This window comes from Bufo bufo, chromosome 4 (genome assembly GCF_905171765.1).
Source record: "Bufo bufo chromosome 4, aBufBuf1.1, whole genome shotgun sequence".
In the NCBI taxonomy this organism is placed as follows: domain Eukaryota; kingdom Metazoa; phylum Chordata; class Amphibia; order Anura; family Bufonidae; genus Bufo; species Bufo bufo.
This window is the reverse complement of record NC_053392.1, coordinates 104,420,811-104,441,754: the sequence shown is the minus strand read 5'-3', so window position 1 is coordinate 104,441,754 and position 20,944 is coordinate 104,420,811. Positions and strand designations below refer to the sequence as shown.

Below are 20,944 nucleotides of genomic sequence, written 5' to 3'. Positions count from 1 at the left end.
TGTAGGTAATGTCAGTGCTATAGAAGGGGACTGATCTCTGTGTAGGTGATGGCAGTGCTATAGAAGGGGACTGCTCTCTTTTTGTAGGTGATGTCAGTGCTATATGGTGGACTGTTATCTGTGTAGGTGATATTACTGTTATAGAAGAGGACTGTTTTCTGGGTAGGTGATGTCAGTGTTATAGGGGGGACTGTTCTCTGTGTAGGTGATGTTAGTGCTATAATGGGGACTGTCCTCTGTGTAGGTGATGTTAGTGTTATAGAAGAGGACTGTTCTCTGTGTAGGTGATGTCAGTGCTATATGGTGGACTGTTCTCTGTGTAGGTAATGTCAGTGCTATAGAAGGGGACTGCTCTCTTTGTGTAGGTGATGTCAGTGCTATATGGTGGACTGTTATCTTTGTAGGTGATATTACTGTTATAGAAGAGGACTGTTTTCTGGGTAGGTGATGTCAGTGTTATAGGGGGGACTGTTCTCTGTGAAGGTGATGTTAGTGCTATAATGGGGACTGTCCTCTGTGTAGGTGATGTTAGTGTTATAGAAGGGGACTGCTCTCTTTGTGTAGGTGATGTCAGTGCTATAGAAGGGGACTGTTCTCTTTGCAGGTGATGTCAATGCTATAGGGGGGGATTGTTCTCTTTGTAAGTGATGTCAGTGCTATGGAGGGGGTGTTCTTTGTGTAGGTCACATATAAAGGATTGAATTAGTTCTGTAAATAATCTAGAATTTTCCAACAGTTTACTCAATCCTTATAAGAAAACTAGCTAAGAAAGTTACACATATTGGCATTGTAGTATTGGGGTTCCTGAGGCTCACTAGGGAAAATTATCTTGACCGCCCATCTTCTATTTATACAGATCATAATATTCACTGTTATTACTGCATACACTGTATATAGTCAGTAATGCTGACCTTACACTTTAGATAGCTGTTGACTGTTCAAGCTCATTCAGCCGACACATGCATGTTTAGCTTGATTGAGTGTCCTGAATGGGGATGTTACAGGCAGTGATTGTGGAGCCACTGTGCCAACTAATTGGTTTGACTTTGGGCTATTCCTCAGGGCGTTGACATAGCGGTCCCCTGGTTTTTAACCTTTAACTCCTGTACATGGATATGGTCTTTGTTACATGGGAGATACCAGGTCGCTACCTCTTGGAATAGTCCTGGTGTAGTTGGCAGCTTACCTACTGGGATCAGAGACACTGATACATGGCACTACAGGATCAGAAAATACATATAGTCAGGAAACAGGCAGAGTTCAAGGCTGGCAGAGTTTGTGCGAATCCGTGAAACAATCCAAAGGTCAGGACAGGTGGCACAGGATCAGTATGGTGAACAGATCAGGCAGAAGAGGACCAGAAAACAGGCAGAGGTTGGTTCACAGGCAGACAAATTAATTATAGCTTTTCCACAGGCTCTGGCAAGATAGAGAGACCTATCATTATCCGTGGAGACCAATTGCTCAGGAAAGGAAGTGAGGTCAGTAACACAGCTATATTGCAGAAGCTGAGTAGCAATTGAGAACAGCCACGTAGCAGCTCACAGAGCAAGAGGAGGTTAAGAGGAGATATACAAGAACAATGGCCCTAATTTACGTACAGGAAGACCACTCCTGTGGGCACAGAACAGCGGAAACCATGAACTGCCATTGTAACGGGGAAGGAGGGTAAGCTGCCGCAGAAGGATTAGACATGTGCAGCGTACTCAAGTTGTGTGCAATAGGTGTTTCTGGGTGATGTAGTGCAATATACACTAACCTGGTACAGCTGACTCTCTGCAAGGGCAGGTATAGGTAGAAATAGTTCGTGACGCCAGTGCCAAGTAAACGGTGGCACGCCGTTTGCGGATGCAGGAATAATTTGAGGAAACGTGGTGTTAAAACAGAACTTCAACTTTAGTAGTTTGCAGGCAGAGACAATATTGGAAACGCAGTTCCTCAGCATACAGTCGATTTTGCAATTCGGTCGATGCAGGCAATTCAGTACAGCAGGGTAATTACAGAGTGTTGAACACAGGATTTGCAGCAAAGGAGCTTGCACTCTAACTCTGTCTGATCCTGGAATGTAGCAATTCTTCACCAAGGCCCATTAACCTAAGTCTGGCTTTATATCCTTGATTATGGCTTTCATAAGTACCTCCTCTGTTTCCTCAATACCTCTGGCTCCTCTGATATTTGCCTCAGTCTCTCCTAGCTTCTGAATGGTTCCTCAGGCTAAGGTATTCCTGCTTCTGCATGTAGGGATTCAGGAGGGAATCTTCTCCTGAACAGCAGGCTTCAGGCCTGGACTGGTCTCAGACATTATCTAATCTCCATCTGTAGGTTACAGACACTAGACTCCGTCTCCCCTGCACTTCCTGGTCTGGCCTTATATAAACTAGGGCTCCCTAGCTCCCTCTATGGACTAGAAGTAGGAATGACACCCCTAGCAGGCCTGTAAGTGCAAGTTTCAGTGACAGGAAAATACACACATTACATTACATTTTATAAAACTGACATAAAGCAACTTCCCATAATTAGGAGGGACGACAGCACACCAAGTGACCTTTGGTAGTAACGGGTATTACAACTCCCGTATACTACATACCCCACTGCTTTAAGCTGAGTACGACCTCGTACTCCATCATGGGTCTCCCAACTGGAATCTCTACCTGAAATAGAAAAGAGAGACATGCAGGCATACATACATGTAATTCATCTGCATTTACATTTACATCAGGTCCAATTGGCAAAAGTGAAGGGTAGTGACAAGGGGCGTCGTTCTCTTCTCTCAGGATAGTGAATGGAACGGGGGCGCTGACCTGGCACAGCGTAACATTATAACCAGGATAGTCCATGACAATGAATAAGTCCATGATAAAACAGTAGAAAACGGTATAAAAGTTCTTGGAGGCTCAAATAACAAACATGAGTCCGTACCCAGGTTATTTCTCATTAAATCACAGAGGCTCTCATGCGGTGGAGTCCATCTCTGGGCACAATACTTTTAAAAGAATAAGAATCTCAGAGGCTCAGGTACTTTTGAGTCTGTCTCCGGGCACGGTTCCTTGGTAACTGGTTGCACAATAAAATGGACAGCAAAGACAAGTGCTGTAATACCCCTGATCAACCTGAAAAGGGGGTGAAGGGTAAAAGGTGCAACAAAGGAACAGGCACAACTTGGTGTGGAGTAACAAAAGCAGGCAGGAGGTCCTGGAAACAAACGTGGCCTTGCTGACTTTGTGATTTCAGTGGTCAACACCTACCACTGAGCCGTGGACAAACTGGCAGCTGCAACAAAGGACCAGCAACATAGGACTCCTGTCCTGGAAGGGTTAACATCACCTTCTGAAGAAATAAATCAAGGGCCTAGCAGGCTGATCACAGTGGCATATTGTAGCTACTTGGCTCTGCAGGGAGGTATCTTCTGTAATATTCCTCTACAGGAGGATGGGCCCACATAACAGTATCAGGGGGCAGCTGCAGGGTAAAGGGGCCCCTAATAGGTATTGGCCCCATAGGCCTAGGGGTGAACCCTCTGGTGGGCCGTGCCGGCCCTGGCATAATCACTGCAGGGTGTGACATACTTGGTACCGCCGCAGCAAGCGGTCCGGTGCTCTGGGTGCAGCAATTCACGGCAATCGCGGGTCCGGTCTGGGGCACTGACGGAGCGGTGACAACAGAAGGCGGTCGGCGGGTGGTGACAGGCACCCTTACCTCATCCTTCCTCGGCGGCGTCTGGATCCGGGCGGTGTAGGTCTTACGCAACTCCCGCAACTTCTCCTCCAGCCGGACGATCTGCTCACCGATACTCTCGGTGTCGGAGTCGCTGTTCTCTGCTGGCTCCGCCGGCGCAGGTACAGTCACCGCTGATGCAGACTCGGCCTCTTCAGGTTCTGGACTTGCCTCTGGTCTCCGTCCCATCCGGATGTTCTGGAAGGTAGCACTCAATCCTCTTTGCTGCTCCAGCTCAGATAGTGTCTTCTCCCGACGTGGCAGCTCGGGGGAAGGGTAGGGGCTCACCCATTTCTCCAACACGGTTGGCTGCCAGAAGACGTTCGGCCCGATGAAGGAGCTCCGCTCCTGAAAGGCGTGATGGGCCGGCTCTGGAGAGCGTTCCGGTTCTCGCTCGCAGCCAGAGTAGTCTTCTCCTTCTTCTGCCTCCCAATCCTCAGGTCCTCGCTTCGGACGGGTCACAGCAGTCGCATAGGGGCCTCGTAGGCTCTCGGCAGGGGTGTACTCCACTTCCTCTCCCTCGCGGAGGCTGTGCTGGTACGAAGGGAGGTAGTCTCTCTTGACAGACCTTCGATTGACATAGAGGTCTCTGCCAGTAAGATAGTCCTGAATAAACCCGTAGCCACGGGATTTGTCAAACGACAGCACCACTCCCTTTCTCCTCTCCAGGCGGGGTTGGGTGTGCGTATGTCTTTCATGTATGGTCTTAGTTAGCTCCTCATACACGATCTTTGTCTGGGTATTTCGCTTGATAGCGGCCTCCCGAATCTCCGCCATCAGGGAAGACCATTGGAACGTTGGCTGAAAAAAGTCCCTCCATGAGCCATAGTAGGGCTCGGGTTCTTTCTCCCTGGTGCGGCAGGCGGGTTGCTCCGGTCCCGGAGCGTAGGCCGGTGGAGCCTCCTCTGGCTCTACACCGGTGTCGGTCATTTTCTCAATTACAGGTGTGGACGCTGCAGCAACGCTCTGTTCACAATCCAACATGCTCGATCCTTCTGAGGAGAGCGATAGGGTCGCGTCAATTAGAGTAGCCAGCTCCTCCCACTGCACTGGGAGGCCGCCCCCCAGGTATTCCAGTAGATGGAGGGCGGTGTCCATGCTGGCAGACATGCAAATGTCCAGATAAGCCGTGGCGCCTGCCCTTGACCTTCTTCCCGCTTTTTCCTCAGAAAGGGCGCCAATTTTTCCCGCCTTTTCGGGATGAAGGTGACGCAGCAGTAAATTCAGCAAGCCCAGCGGCCATCTTTAGGTACAAACGCTGTCTATTCACTGACGGCAAGCAGGAATGTTTAAAGTCCACAAAACCACACTCCAATGCGGCGATTTTCTTCCTCTGTGCAGCGCAATACTGTACAGCGCTTTTTAGAAGTTTTTGACACACTTTGGGTATGATTTTTAATCCACAAAGTCCACTTGAATAAAACAGGAAAATTGTCACTTTGGTCACAGGGCAACGGTATAAGGCACAAAGTTCACGCTTCTTGCACTAGAAAGCGTGCGTATCCTGTTCGTGACGCCAAAAGAGAAGTGCAGCGTACTCAAGTTGTGTGCAATAGGTGTTTCTGGGTGATGTAGTGCAATATACACTAACCTGGTACAGCTGACTCTCTGCAAGGGCAGGTATAGGTAGAAATAGTTCGTGACGCCAGTGCCAAGTAAACGGTGGCACGCCGTTTGCGGATGCAGGAATAATTTGAGGAAACGTGGTGTTAAAACAGAACTTCAACTTTAGTAGTTTGCAGGCAGAGACAATATTGGAAACGCAGTTCCTCAGCATACAGTCGATTTTGCAATTCGGTCGATGCAGGCAATTCAGTACAGCAGGGTAATTACAGAGTGTTGAACACAGGATTTGCAGCAAAGGAGCTTGCACTCTAACTCTGTCTGATCCTGGAATGTAGCAATTCTTCACCAAGGCCCATTAACCTAAGTCTGGCTTTATATCCTTGATTATGGCTTTCATAAGTACCTCCTCTGTTTCCTCAATACCTCTGGCTCCTCTGATATTTGCCTCAGTCTCTCCTAGCTTCTGAATGGTTCCTCAGGCTAAGGTATTCCTGCTTCTGCATGTAGGGATTCAGGAGGGAATCTTCTCCTGAACAGCAGGCTTCAGGCCTGGACTGGTCTCAGACATTATCTAATCTCCATCTGTAGGTTACAGACACTAGACTCCGTCTCCCCTGCACTTCCTGGTCTGGCCTTATATAAACTAGGGCTCCCTAGCTCCCTCTATGGACTAGAAGTAGGAATGACACCCCTAGCAGGCCTGTAAGTGCAAGTTTCAGTGACAGGAAAATACACACATTACATTACATTTTATAAAACTGACATAAAGCAACTTCCCATAATTAGGAGGGACGACAGCACACCAAGTGACCTTTGGTAGTAACGGGTATTACAACTCCCGTATACTACACATGTTGAAATCAAACAGCCTTATCCTTTCTTTTCCCTGACATTAGCCATCAAGGCAAGTCACCGGGCTGACATCAGGCTAATGTGTAATGCCACTGTATGTTCTAACAGGTTATCCTAGAAACACCTTATAACAAACAGTCCCTAGTGGCAAGTGATCGTTTCCAGGGCCAAACTGAGCTATCTGTCAGAGCCTGGGCCCCCTGGAGAATCATCTGCTGCCACTCTGTGGGGCAGTGCTGGGCCTTGTCCAATGCATTTCGACCTACAGTATGAGCAGAAAATATCAAGTAAGTGTATGGGTTGGTTCACATTGCATTTTTCCCATCCATTTAACGTATACAAAAAAAGTATACGTTAAACAGATGCCTCAGACAGATGCCATACTGTGGCATGCGTTCACCATAGGTTTCCATTGTAAAAAAAAAAAAGTATACTTTTTCCATTGTAAAAACAAAGTATACGTATTTTTTACCAGACAAAAAAGTGGTTTGCTGCATTTTTTTAGCCATTTATTTTTAATAACGTATATGTCAAACAGACACATAAAATGCATGGGGAACCTACCCTTATCAATGGGTTTTTCTATAAATACAGTGCAGATGACTGTAACAGTCACCCACCCATACATTAGGATTCCCGAATATAACATTATTGACCCCATCATGTCAGGGGCAATTGGAATAATAAGATTGTAAGGAGGTGGAGTGTCTACAGGGCTGTTACAGTGTATACGCCATTGATAGGAAATTCAATATATTGCAATTTCTGCACATTAAAGCCCTGCCTATAACAGCAGAATATAGCAATATATAACCATTATAGAAGGTGCACACATGAACATCGCAGTATAAGATGTGAAACCTGAAACGTTCCTTGTGTAACTAGTATATATAGTCATTTTCTCACTCTTATTCCTCTCTTACTTCTTCCTGTAGCTCCTATGCGTGCACGGTAATTCCTTCCTATGTACCGTATGTTCCATTGAACACGGCTTTTCCCCTCCACCATTTACGTCTCCACTCTCCACTTTTTCTGGTTCCCTCTTTTTGCCCAGAGAGTCTCTACAGTAAAAACATGTCCTTGATTTGCAGTGAATTGAAGCAGAAGGAGACAATGTATTATTGATGCCGTTTCCCTGTATCTAAGGAGTCATGTGTCAGGGCTGTAATATAGGACAAATCATCTATGAGCCGCTTCTCAATAATGACATCAAATCTAATCTCAACAATGACACAAACAGAAGAACGTACCTCTAAGATTTTGTAAAGGACTATCTTGAAAGCCTGATCTAGCACAAAACCAGAAGGTACATTCAGAAAGTCAACGTGCTACTATGCAAAACAGTTATTTATTATTTTTTTTTAAAGATGCCGCAGAGCTGAGTGCGTCATTTGGCGCAATTCACACTGATATTACAATGTGCCATCTACGGTTTTACGTAGGACCTCGCGTGAACCCATGCTAACTCATAATTTGTCAGCAATGCTGTCTCTAAGAGCCGATGATAAAGCCAGCCCTGTTACATCCGCTTATCAGCTAGAAGTATAATTGATAGAAATATGAGACGTAAACCAAAGGAAATAATAAGAATAAAATAATGGACTATGAATTATTTATGAAGCTCAACAGAGCAATATTTTAGGATGAAGAAAGAACCTAAAGTGAGAGCTGATAGGACATTAAAGTGATGTGTTCACTCTTTCCACGACGATTCGTGCGTAGGCGCTTGGAAAAAGATGTGCAATCCTTTTAGGGAGGGGGATACTTCTGACAGCAGGGAGAGTACCTACAGAAGACAACGCAGTTATCAGAGATCTGTGATAGTGCCTTTAATTGCAGGGAACATACACAACATTGTAAAGGCTGGTAAAAAGAAGCATATTACTGCAGGTACATGGTGTTCTCTCAATACATGGGAAACTGTTACAAAGTCGGCTGGGTGTCTAGAAGCAATATATATATATATATATATATATATATATATATACACACATATATATATATAAATATATATATATATATGCAATCTAATGGAACATGCCATGATTTTTTTTCTGTCTGATTTAAATGGAGTACAATAAGGTAGTACAGAGCCCTGATACACCATTTGCATGAGGATTTAACAGGGTTTTCTGGGATTAAAAAATAAATAAAATTGGCAAAGAGCAGGAAAGTTAAAAAGAGCCCTTTAACTGTGCTAAACTGCTGATGGGTCTAGGTAGAAGCCAGCACGGAGAGCAGTACAAACATACCTTTTGTAGAGCTTTTTTTAAAATCAGGAGTAGTGTGAATACAACATTTTATTCTGCCAAACTCTGCTCCTTCAAATGCCCTGGAGGCGGACCATCACTGTGACGTGCTCTCTACACTGAGGTGCTCTACAGCTCCTTCCCGCTCCTCTGAGTGGCAGCTATAGCATCCAACGAGGAGGCCACAAAATTCATAGCAGAGGATAGGGACTGTAAAACAGTTCAATGCATAGAGCACTTCCCAGTGAAGTTTTGCCTCCAGTGTACCTGCAGGAGCAGAATTTGGCAGAATACAACTTCATATTCACACAACTCCTGATGAGAAAAGCTCTACAAAAGGTATGTTTGTACTGCTCTCCCCAGGCTCTTTATTAAAAAATAAAAAAAATCACTAATCAGTTCAATCCCTTACTAATCCAGTTCTGTAGCTCCAGAGGTAACCAATAGTCTCTGTTTACTTCCCCGCAGCCATGACATCATGTATACCCATGGGACTGCTGCAGCAAATCACTGGCCTCAGCGGACAACAGAGGAAGGTAGTGACCACTGAAATGGCAGGGATGGAGTGGCAGGAGATTGAAAATCTGAAAATATATATTTTTTCTAATTAAAGGGGTTCTCCGGGTTTTTACTATTCATGACCTATCCTCAGGATAGGTCATCAGTATCAGATTAGCAGGGGTTCGACATCCGGCACCCCCGCAGATCAGTTGTATGAGGAGACGGCCATAGACAGCAGCAGTGAACAGGAAGAGACAAGGTAGATGGCATGTGCGCCCAGCACGCACCGTCTCATCATACAGCTGATTGGCGGAGGTGTCGAGTGTCGGACAACTCCTTTAATTAACTTTCCTGCTGTTGGCCTAGATAGACAGATAGATAGATAGATAGATAGATAGATAGATAGATAGATAATAGATAATAGATAGATAGATAGGTAGATAGATAGACAGACAGACAGACAGACAGACAGATAGATAGATAGATAGATAGATAGATATGTAAATCATAATGAGTTATAGGCTATGACACAGTGCCAACTCATTTACTCCTGGACAGAAGGTATCAGGCTGTAATATAGCAATCTTTGGTACAGAAACACTCATGGTTTATTAAAGATTACAGATGTTGCCAGCAGGCGTTCCAGCATTGTGCAGTCTGCCATAACCTTCTTCAAAAGGAGGGCACTAATTATGTTCACTTATATCAAGTGGATTAACATCTATCCATGCACATCTTCTGTTTTCTGATGTTCTAATCCAACACTTAATAGGCCAGAAACCTCATTTCACCCAAAATGTTCCAGCAAAAAGCCAGCTCCTCCTGCCGCCAGCGATTGCCATATGATGTTTATCTTCCACTCGTCTTCTATTTCTACTTAGATTGGACAATTGCAGGAGATCATTCTTGCCTACTGGCAGTGCCAAAGTCTTCATCATTTTGTAGAAGAAGAAATTCCTGTTGCTTTCTATTGAACCAATAAATGTATTCATTGTAATTCGTGCAGTTCATTAAACATATCACACATCTGTTCCCTTAGAATGGATTCTAAGAAGCGCAGGGGGTCGTCATCAGACTCTAATGATGCTTACATGGACCATTTCACTTGCACTTAACGTGTCTATCAATGCCAGATTACCGCACGGGGAAGAGACTCCGAGCTGTCATGTCAACTTGTCTTCCGTTGATATTAACTAAGTCTACAATTTCACCCTGTGGTCTTTTTTGTCTTCCAGCCTGCCTTCCTGGGTACTACAAGGCTTTGCTGACGGATGCCCTTTGTACACTGTGCCCGCCTCACAGCTTCTCCCTTCTGGACGGCTCTGCTGAATGCACGTGTGAAAAAGGCTTCTACAGGCCGGAGATGGACCCCAAGTCTGCAACTTGTTCTCGTGAGTTGTGTTGGTTTTTTATAATTTGTTAAAAAAATTATTTTATAAATTCATGAATTCAGAAAATTATCTTTTGTTTAATTCAAGTTTTTATGTTAAGCATTTTTTATCACCATCACTGAAATGTTGCAGATTTTACACTGGCCACTGGGGGCTTGCACTAGACTGAGACTTTCTATGTTGTAGACATCATTTTTCAACTTAGCTGTGTACACCAGGGTTAGGCTTGTAGTCATGACTGAGCTGGCTTCAGGACTTGCAGACAATAGCAGGAAAGCTGAAGATCAGACACCTTACGGGAAAACGGGGCTCCACTTTACTGCCCAGCAGACTTTGGCAGGCTTCTCCAGAGTCTCATGGAGTGAAGACCATAGCACTGTGCAGTCTTGCATTTTCAGCTTTATAGCCACTTCTGACCTCCACCCACATGGCGTCTGGGGCTGAACAATCCGCCCAAGTTGACCACAGTCTTGGGCAATCACCATGGACCGCCACCTTCCCAGAAAACTATGAAGAACTCCTCTCACTCCTTATCGGTCCAGCAGTTATATCATTAGTTTTCAGAGGAATGGACTAGAAATGAAAAAGATGAAGGAAAATAAAACAGTTTCACAATATTGACAGAAGGTGATGAATACATCTCAGCCCTTCCTCCTCTACAGGGTGACCTCTGCACTTATCACAGAGCATGCCCACAACACTCCCATGGATAATAGGTTAGTTATTTCCTGAATTAGTTTTACGGGAGCCTACTATAAACAAATTCTCTGCAGCTACCGCTAAAGCAAATCAGGCAAGATGGCTACTTCATAAATATGTAAAGAAAGGCTAAAAACTATAAAATAAATTCATAAATATATATATATATATATAGAAAGAGTATGTTTTACAACATTCTTTTAACTTGTAAATATAATCTTATATACTGAGCCACTTGTATTTAGTGTCTAGGGCAGTGGTCAGCGACCTCCAGCACTCCAGATGTAGAAAAACTACAACTCCTAGCATGCCTCATTCAATTCTGTGGGAGTTCTCAGAAGATTAGTGTGCATGCTGGGAGTTGTAGTTTCACACTAGCTGTACTGCCGGAGGTTGCATATCCCTGATCTAGGGTCTGATGGATGATGGTATACTTAGTGTCCAGTATTCAGTGGACAGTGGTATATTCAGTGTCCATGATTTCTGGTGGTCAGTCATCTAATTTTAGTGTAATTTTTAGTTGAATGAATATCAGTAAAATGGACACATACAAAGTCCTACAGGGCTTTTCGCGAGCACAGTATTATCAAAGCCTCGTCTTGCTTGTGGAGGCGGCGCAGTGTACTGTAATTACAATTACTTGTCCCATTCAACTGAATGGGGCAGCAGTTGTAATTATACTCTGCCATCACTGCAAAGCAGACAGCGCACATGTAATTTTGAAGAAGAAGCAGCATGAGCCTCCGCTACCCCTTCAAACAGCTAATTGGCGGGGGTGCCAGGTGTCGGACCCCCCGTCAATCTGATATTGATGACCTATCCTGAGGAGAGGACATCAATATCTTGGCACTAGCTGTAAATTTACTGCTTCCCACTCATCCCTTCACTTAATTGAACTGAACCCGGACATTAGAGCTTCTTCACCCAGGCAGCCCCTCTGAGTTGAGCATTGAAGCATTTCTTCTCCGATGCTCTCCCTTGCCCTGGCAAGGGCTTTTTCTTCATATCCGGTGACGTACCGCGTCTCTGCTGGTTCTAGCTTTGTAAGAAACTGATTATCATGTACCATAAAATGTCTGATTTTCATTTTTTATATCAATCATGGCATAACCCCTTTAACATAAAAACTTGATTTAGGCACATTCCCTTGAAAGGGGTTATCCACTTATGGGCGGTCTTCAGCGCTGCCCTAGGCTATTTTACAGGCTAGGGCAGCACTAAGGACCGCCCATTAGTGTCGGTGACATCACCGGGTTCACTGCTGGATGGAAACCTCCGCCTAGCAGTGTAAAAATGTAAACAAACAGCCTTTGCCCTGCGTGATACAGCGCAGGGCAAGGGGAGCATCGGAGCATTAAATGCTCCAATGCTCAACTCAGAGGGGACGGAGGGGTGAAGAACGGATTATGTCTGGGTTCAGCTCTGAACCGGACAACCCCTTTCAAGGGCATGTGCCTAAATCAAGTTTTTATGTTAAAGGGGTTATGCCATGATTAATATAAAAAATGAAAATCAGACATTTTATGGTACATGATAATCTGTTCCTTACAAAGCTAGAACCAGCCCTGTACCTCACATGGATCCAGAGATCTCCCCATTCATTGCTCCAATTTCTCTGCTAGATTTTCTTCTGGCTGGCAGCTTAGGAGGCATGTTCTTTCTCAAAGGATGTGTCCTTTTTCAGGGGGTGTCTCCTTTCTGCTGCAGCTTTCTCCCTTTAAGGGCTCATGCACACGACCATTGTAGTTTTGTGGTCCGTTTTTAACGGATCCGTTGTTCCATAGCTGAGTTTTTTTTTTTTTTCAGTTTTGTGGCCGCATCCGTTTCATTATGCCACAAAACATATCCGTATGGTTTCCAAATGCGATCTGTTTTTTGGGGATCGCAAACGGAAACAGGAAGTTTGTTATCATTACTGTAATGTACTGTAATGTTTGCAAACAGTAAACACATGGGCAAAGTGGGCAGGGATCCGCAAAATATGGATGACATACGGATGTGTTCCGCATGCATTCCGTATTTTTTGTGGACCCATTGACTTGAATGGAGCCACGGACCGTGATTTGCGGCCAATAATAGGACCTACACTACTTTTTTGCAGAACGGCCAAGCGGACATATACGGAAACGGAATGCAAACTGAGTCATTTCAGTTGTTTTTGCGGACCCATTGAAGTGAATGGTTCCGCATACAGTCCGCAAAAAAACCAGAACGGACACGGAAAGAAAATACGTTTGTGTGCATGAGCCCTTACCTGTTATGCTGGAACTGAGTATGTATGGCCATGCTCATCCAGCTCAATAGGTGGACATGCACATTGCAATACAGGGGGGCGCCATTAAAATTAAGATACAAGGTCACTGACTTTTCATGTCATAGACACATATCAAAAGTTTCGATCAGTGGGGGTTTGAGTTCTGATACCCCCCATCGATCCCTAGAATGAGGAGAGAGAAGTGCTCACATAGCATGTGATCTCTCCTCGCTTCAGAAGACAGGCTCAGTAGAAGTCTATGGGCCCATCTCAATTATGTCCTCCACAGCAAGGAGAAGGAGCTTTTCATTCTAGTGATTAGTGGGGGTCTCAGCACTCAAACCCCCACGATCAAAACTTTTGATATGCCTCTCTATGACCATCATGTTTTTGCCCTATACTTAACATATATTTTTGGAAAAAAAGAATGCAAAAAAAAGGATGGAACTCTATGTTGATATGGAGACATCTGTTTATTTTTGTGTATGCCTTAGGCCTATTGCACACGGCCGTATGGCTTTTTCTGTATTTTGCGGTTTGCAAAAAACGGATCCGAAAATAATACAGATGACGTCCGTGTACATTCCGTTTTTTGCGGAATGGAACAGCTGGCCCCTAATAGAACAGTAGTATCCTTGTCCGTTATGCGGACAATAATAGGACATGTTCTATCTTTGAACGGAACGGAAATACGGAAATGGAAGGCATACGGAGTACCTTCCTTTTTTTGCGGATCCATTTAAATGAATGGTTTCGTATACGGTCCGTATACAGAATGCAAAAAACGAAAAAAATTTAATATATACTTTTGTGTGCAAGAGGCCTTAAACGTATGCAAAAAAACGTGATGTGAACCCAGCCTTAGGGCTCATGCACACGAACGTATTTTCTTTCCGCGTCCATTCTTTTTTTGCGGACCGTATGCAGAACCATTCATTTCAATGAGTCCGCAAAAAAAAACTTGGCCTATTATTGTCTGCATTATGGACAAGGATAGGACTGTTCTATTAGGGGCCAGCTGTTCCGTTCCGCAAAGTACGGAATGCACACGGACGTCATCCATATTTTTTGCGGATCTGTTTTTTGCGTACCGCAAAATACTGAAAAAGCCGTACGGTCGTGTGCAAGAGGCCTAAGGAAAAGACACATTTATCAAATAAGATGAGACAATTGATAAATGTGGCATAAAGTACTCCAACACAGACTCAACCAAACTGACTTCAAATTTTCCCGTCGTGACAATTCCTCCCCCATAGTTTATATAACTAGGGAGTCTATTGAGGTTTGGAAACCATGAAGCTCCTGATAGGTTTCCCAAAACTAACTATAAATTCCCTTCACTTACATATTGTTTAATGGTAAAAGGAAACCTGTAAAATCTGTCAATGACTGTTAGCAAAGAACGTTCTCCACTTTTTAGTCCACTGGATGATTGCTTGGTCTACTGTCGGCCTTCATGCGCATGTGGATCTCTACTCACCACCCCAAGTTTTCATCTACCGTTGACTTATTTGCTATGAGATGAGCAGTTTGAGAAAGGAAAATGTTCGAATGTCAGCTTAATGTAAATTACCCCTGAAGTTTTCTCATAATTTAGAAGATTTTTTAACACTATCATCTACAGATCGAATGCTTTATAGTTAAAAGCCTTATCTCCCTCTGAGTCACTTTAGAAATACGGTCTAATTGTAAGCCAGAAGCAATTATCGGATTCTGTGTTATATTGCAGCCATATACAAGTAAAGCGTGGTAAAGTAACTCTACATAAAGTGTGTATTAATGGAAGGCATACTTGTGTTGTTGAACACAGTATATTAAAGGCACACTAGTCAGGAATTGTATATTAAGGTACTAATCATGTAGTGTTTGTGAAACTTAATGGTACCATCCATCAGATGGAGCTTAGCCTCCTCCATCTGCTTAGCCCTTTGTTAGGTAATACAAGTTGATAATAACTCGCCAATGCATCATAAAGAGCAAGTTAAACGTGATATAAATGCATGTACGTTCCCCGGCTTTAATGCTCAGCAGCTGTGCTTTCTTACTTATGCACAGCTCTTTCTATATATATCATGCCTGAAATGACTCTCTTGTGCCATACAGATAGGGAGCTTACTCCCTGAGGACTATTACCGGGTTCCTCTCTCTGAAATAGCAGCAGATGACTCCATTTTGATAGTCTCATGAGACTGATATCAGGGTGGTCCAACTGATTCCACTGCTGGGGATAATGAGTAAAATGGCGGCAATACTTAATTTTACGAGCGGAAGAACCTAAAGAGCTGTGTAGTCAAACAAGGCAGAAGAAGAGTTCTAGGACTTTCTTAAATTATAATTGCTAGAGGTTATAGAGCCATTTGGTGGCATAAACAAATCTTTCATGCAATTTATGGAACTCTGAAATAGAGTGGAAAAAAATATTGTTCTACTTCTTAAAATACACAATTGATACTGACAAAGAAAATGCTCAAATTTTTTTTTTAAAGTTCTATTTCGTCTCATATTACAATTATAACTGAGAAATATATAAGACCCTTAAAAACACACTTTAATTCAGCTTATTAAAAAATAAGCCTAATGTTTCCCAATACATCATTCTGATGATGGTCAATTTGAAACCTGATTTACTATACACCAGAATTGTTTATACTATACACCAGGATGGTAACTCAGAGATACATCAGCATAGGAACACTGGGGTGGAAAAAACTTTCCCTGTGATGACCTTACAGTGTCCCTTAGTCCAGAGACGGCCCCTAAAGGTGCAAAAAAAAGGGGGTTAGTCAGCACCTCCCAGTGCGCAGGTACACGGTGCCATGGCAAAGACCTAGGGGAAAAAAGAGAATTCAGCAGCCCCCTGCAAATCAGATAAAGTACAATAATGCCATAGTCACAAAATATTATAGTGCTAATGCTACGCTTATTTATAAAGTGAGATGCTTGGCCAATGCATTTTGTACAAAACCATCTGAGCCCGTCTGCCGTACGTCAAGGCGATCTCTGTTAGACGGGTCCTAACACTAAATACTACCTGTTATGCTCCATAATGGCCGCCATAAAATTCAGGGAGTGTTGGATCCACATGCATGCTGGGTCCACTCTGCCTTTTACCATTTTTGGTGCCATAATGGCCCCCATTACAAGGGATGCAGGTACCAACATGCATGCCGAGCCCAGTCCATACCTTTCCTTGTACCTGACAGCTTCCAATGAATGTACTGAGAGCAGGTCACAGCTTTATACTGAAACTAATTAAAATCAGCCTATGGGGCAGACAGGCTAATCAGGAGCGCACGACTCGCTGGAGAACCACATCTCCAGCATTGTAAATCTGAAAAAAAAGGGGGTTAGTCAGCACCTACCAGTGCGCAGGTGCACGCTGCCATGGCAAAGATCTAGAGGAAAAAGAGACAATGCAGCAGCACCCTGCAAATCTGATAAAGTACAATAATGCCACAGTCACAAAAATATTATAGTGCTAATGCTATGCTTATTTATAAAGTGAGATGCTTGGCCAATGCATTTTGTACAAAACCATCTTAGCCCGCCTGCCGTACGTCAAGGTGATCTCTGTTAGACGGGTCCTAACACTAAATACTAGCTGTTATGCGCCATAATGGCCGCCATAAAATTCAGGGAGTGTCGGATCCACATGCATGCTGGGTCCACTCTGCCTTTTACCATTTTTGGTGCCATAATGGCCTCCATTACAAGGGATGCAGGTACCAACATGCATGCCGAGCCCACTCCATACCTTTCCTTGTGCCAGACAGCTTCCAATAAATGTACTGAGAGCAGGTCACAGCTTTATACTGAAACTAATTAAAATCAGCCTATGGGGCAGACAGGCTAATCAGGAGCGCATGACTCGCTGGAGTGCCACATCTCCAGCATTGTAAATCTTCAAAAAAAGGGGATTAGTCAGAACCTCCCAGTGCGCAGGTGCACGCTGCCACGGCAAAGACCTAGAAGAAAAAAGACAATGCAGCAGCACCCTGCAAATCAGATAAAGTAAAGATAAAATCTTTTTTCCTCTAGGCACCTAAAGAGACTGGAGACTCTCTGTCCTCGTACCTATCCTGCCAACAACCCTAATTGGCCCTCATGGGTCCCTGTACTCCAACTGATTTCCCCCACTTCTGGGTTCCTCAGGGGACAGACAATATATCATAAGGTGGCTGATTCTATATGCGCCACCGTCAGGGTTATACATAACAAAGGTATAGATACATAAAAAAATTATAAATATATATAGATAAATCAATATACTGCACCAGCAACCATTGATCATAGGGGGCGGTATTGGTAAGACATGACATCAAGATTAGATGTAAACCAATCCCTACAATGAAGATCCACCAGGTAATGATATCTTATAAATGCGTGGACTCTCCCAAGATACCCAGGTTTCTGCCTCCTCTGGTATGCTGGTATGCTGTGCCATGAGTAAAATATGCATAAATAGCGGGTCATGCACATGGCATTGCTGCAATTTTAGTGTGCCAGACTTTACTATTTTTGAAAACACTTATATGTACTATGCTCGACAGATCAGGGTCATTAGGCCGACATTACTCCTATTTAGAGATGGCCTTGCGGTTTGCTGCGAACTTTGCGCGTTCGCGATTCGCCGAACATGCGAACATATGACGATGTCCGCCGGCGCCATATTCCTTTGCATTGTGCCGAACTTTGACCCATGACACACACATCAGGTGGGACAGGGCAGCCAATTGAGATGTTTCAGCACATGGACACACCCCCACCCTATAACAGAACCTGATCTGGCAGCCATTTTAAATTCTGTGTTTTGCCAGTGTAGGGAGAGGTTGCTTTGTGGAGCAGGGACAGACTGTTAGGGACACCAAACGCTAGCTAATAGGGCCACAAAAGTCCTTTTAAGGACTGGTATAGGTGTGCTATCGATAGGTATGATATACTTATAATATACTTTCTAACATAGAAAGTATATTATAGTGCATTTGTAATGTGCAGCAGTTATGTGCGGTTCTGCTGCGATACTGCAGCTATATTGAGGGACAAACACTATTGGAATAACTAATTGCAACTGGTGTGATATACCTGTTGCCCTCCAAAAAACTGATTGAGGGGTGTGATATACCTATAATATAATTTCTAACATAGAAAGTATATAGTGCATTTGTATTGTGCAGCAGTTGTGTGCGGTTCTGCTGTGATACCACAGGTATATAGAGAGACAAGCACTATTGGAAAAACTATTTGCAACGGGTGTGATATACCTGTTGCCCCCCAAAAAACAGATTGAGGGGTGCAATATACCCGCTTCCACAAAATACTGATTAAGGGATTTGATATACCTGCTTCCGCAAAATACTGATTGAGGGGTGCGATATACCTGCTTCGACCAAATATTGATTGAGGCCTGCAATATACCTGCTTCTACAAAATACTGATTGGGGGGTGCGATATACCTGCTTCCACCAAATTTTGATTAAGGGGTTCCATATACCTGCTTCCACAAAATACTGATTGAAGGGTGTGATATACCTGCTTCCAAAAAATACTGATTGAGGGGTGCGATACACCTGCTTCCATAAAATACTGATTAAGGGGTTTGATATACCTGCTTCCACAAAATACTGATTGAGGGGTGCGATATACCTGCTTAAGCAAAATACTGATTAAGGTGTGCGATATACCTGCTTCCACAAAATACTGATTGAGGAGTTCGATATATCTGCTTCCACCAAATATTGATTAAGGGGTTCTATATACCTGCTTCTACATAATACTGATTGAGAAGTTTGATATTGCAGCTTTCACCAAATACTGATTGAGGCCTGCGATACATCTGCTTCCACAAAATACTGATAGAGGGGTGCGATATACCTGCTTCCAGCAAATATTGATTAAGGGGTTCTATATACCTGTTTCCACAAAATACTGATTGAGGGGTTCTATATACCTGCTTCGACAAAATACTGATTAAGGAGATTGATATACCTGCTTCCACCAAATATTGATTGAGGCCTGCAATATATCTGCTTCCAGAAAATACTGATTAAAGGGATTGATATACCTGCTTCCCCAAAAATATTGCTTGAGGCCTGCGATACACCTGTTTCCACAAAAAACTGATTAAGGGGTTTGATATACCTGCTTCCACAAAATAATGATTGAGGGGTGTGATATACCTGCTTCCACAAAATACAGATTGAGGGGTGCGATATACCTGCTTCCTCAAAATATTGATTAAGGGGTTCTATATACCTGCTTCCACAAAACACTGATTAAGGCGATTCATATCCCTGCTTCCACCAAATATTGATTGAGGCCTGCGATACACCTGCTTCCACAAAATACTGATTAAGGGGTTTGATATCCCTGCTTCCACAAAATACAGATTGAGGGGTGCCATATACCTGCTTCCACAAAATACTGATTAAGGGGATTGATATAACTGCTTCCACAAAATACTGATTAAGGGGTTTGATATACCTGCTTCCACAAAATACAGGTACCAATCCTACAGCTCCTGCAAGAAGAGGGTGGTTTGAAGATGTGTTGGTCACTTCGGATATGAGATCATTCTTGCAGCCAACCTATCAACAGCCGCCCTCCGGATCCAGCCTCAGGGAATGCCTAGACCGACAGGTGTCCGACTACATCAGTTAACGGCCGATGTGGACGCTCTGAGAAGCGAGGAACCTCTGGACTACTGGGTGTGCAGGCTTGACCTGTGGTGACAGCTGGCACAATTTGCCATGGAACTCTTGGCTTGCCCCTCATCTCATCGAGTGTCCTGTCCGAAAGGACGTTCAGCGCAGCAGGGGGGATCGTGACTGATAAGCACACTCGCCTAGCTCACGACAGTGTGGACTACCTCACATTTATAAAAATGAATGAGGCATGGATCTCGGAGGAATTCAACACCTGTGACGACCACGTGTAATTGAATTTCCTCATGCAGGCCCACACATATCAGCCACAACCCAGAACAAAGAATGGTCCTTGTCTTATATATATACAGCGGCATAAAAGGCCTTTTCTTTCAGGCGAATGCCTAATTTTCTGGGGCTTGTACTGGCCTACAGTAAAATTTTTATCCAGTGACCGCCTAATGTACCTCCAGACACATAATCACAAGTTATTTTCTGTCAGGTGAATGCCTAATGTTTGGGGTCTGTACTGGCTTACAGTAAAATTTTTATCCAGTGACCGCCTAATGTACCTCCAGCGATATAATCACAAGTTCTTTTCTGTCAGGTGAATGCCTAATGTTAGGGGCCTGTACTGGCCTACAGTAAAATTTTTATCCAGTGACCGGCTAATGTACCTTCAGCCACATCATCACAAGTATTTTTTTCTGTCAGGTGAATGCCTAATGTTTGGTGCCTCTACTTCAGTGGCCTACTGTAAAATTTTTATCCAGTGACCGCGTAATGTACCGCGAGCCACATAATCACAAGTTCTTTTTTGTCAGATGAATGCCAAATTTTTGTGGCCCGTACTCCCATGGCCTAAAAAAAAAATTTCTAGGCTCCAGCAGGGCACATTTTTGAGAGTTTCCATTAAGACGCATAAAAATGGCCCCTGATTAAAATACCTATTTTTTGTGGGAATTTTTGCCATTGATCTCCCTCTGGTATGTCACTGTCCATGTTGTGGGACTATTTGTGCACTTCTAGTAAGTATTTGTTGGCTGCAAATATGATCCACGTTCGTGAAACGTCCCA

At 43.8% G+C, this 20,944-nt stretch overlaps 1 protein-coding gene across 1 annotated transcript in view; it reads left to right on the top strand.

Annotated features, from left to right (window-relative positions):
• The window catches only part of LOC120997517 (ephrin type-A receptor 3-like), a 294,883-nt gene that overhangs the window by 98,784 nt on the left and 175,155 nt on the right, over nt 1–20,944 (top strand). The window contains exon 4 of the mRNA XM_040427598.1: nt 10,118–10,273. Within this exon, the coding sequence (XP_040283532.1) occupies nt 10,118–10,273 (156 nt within the window). The remainder of the gene's footprint in view (nt 1–10,117; nt 10,274–20,944) is intronic.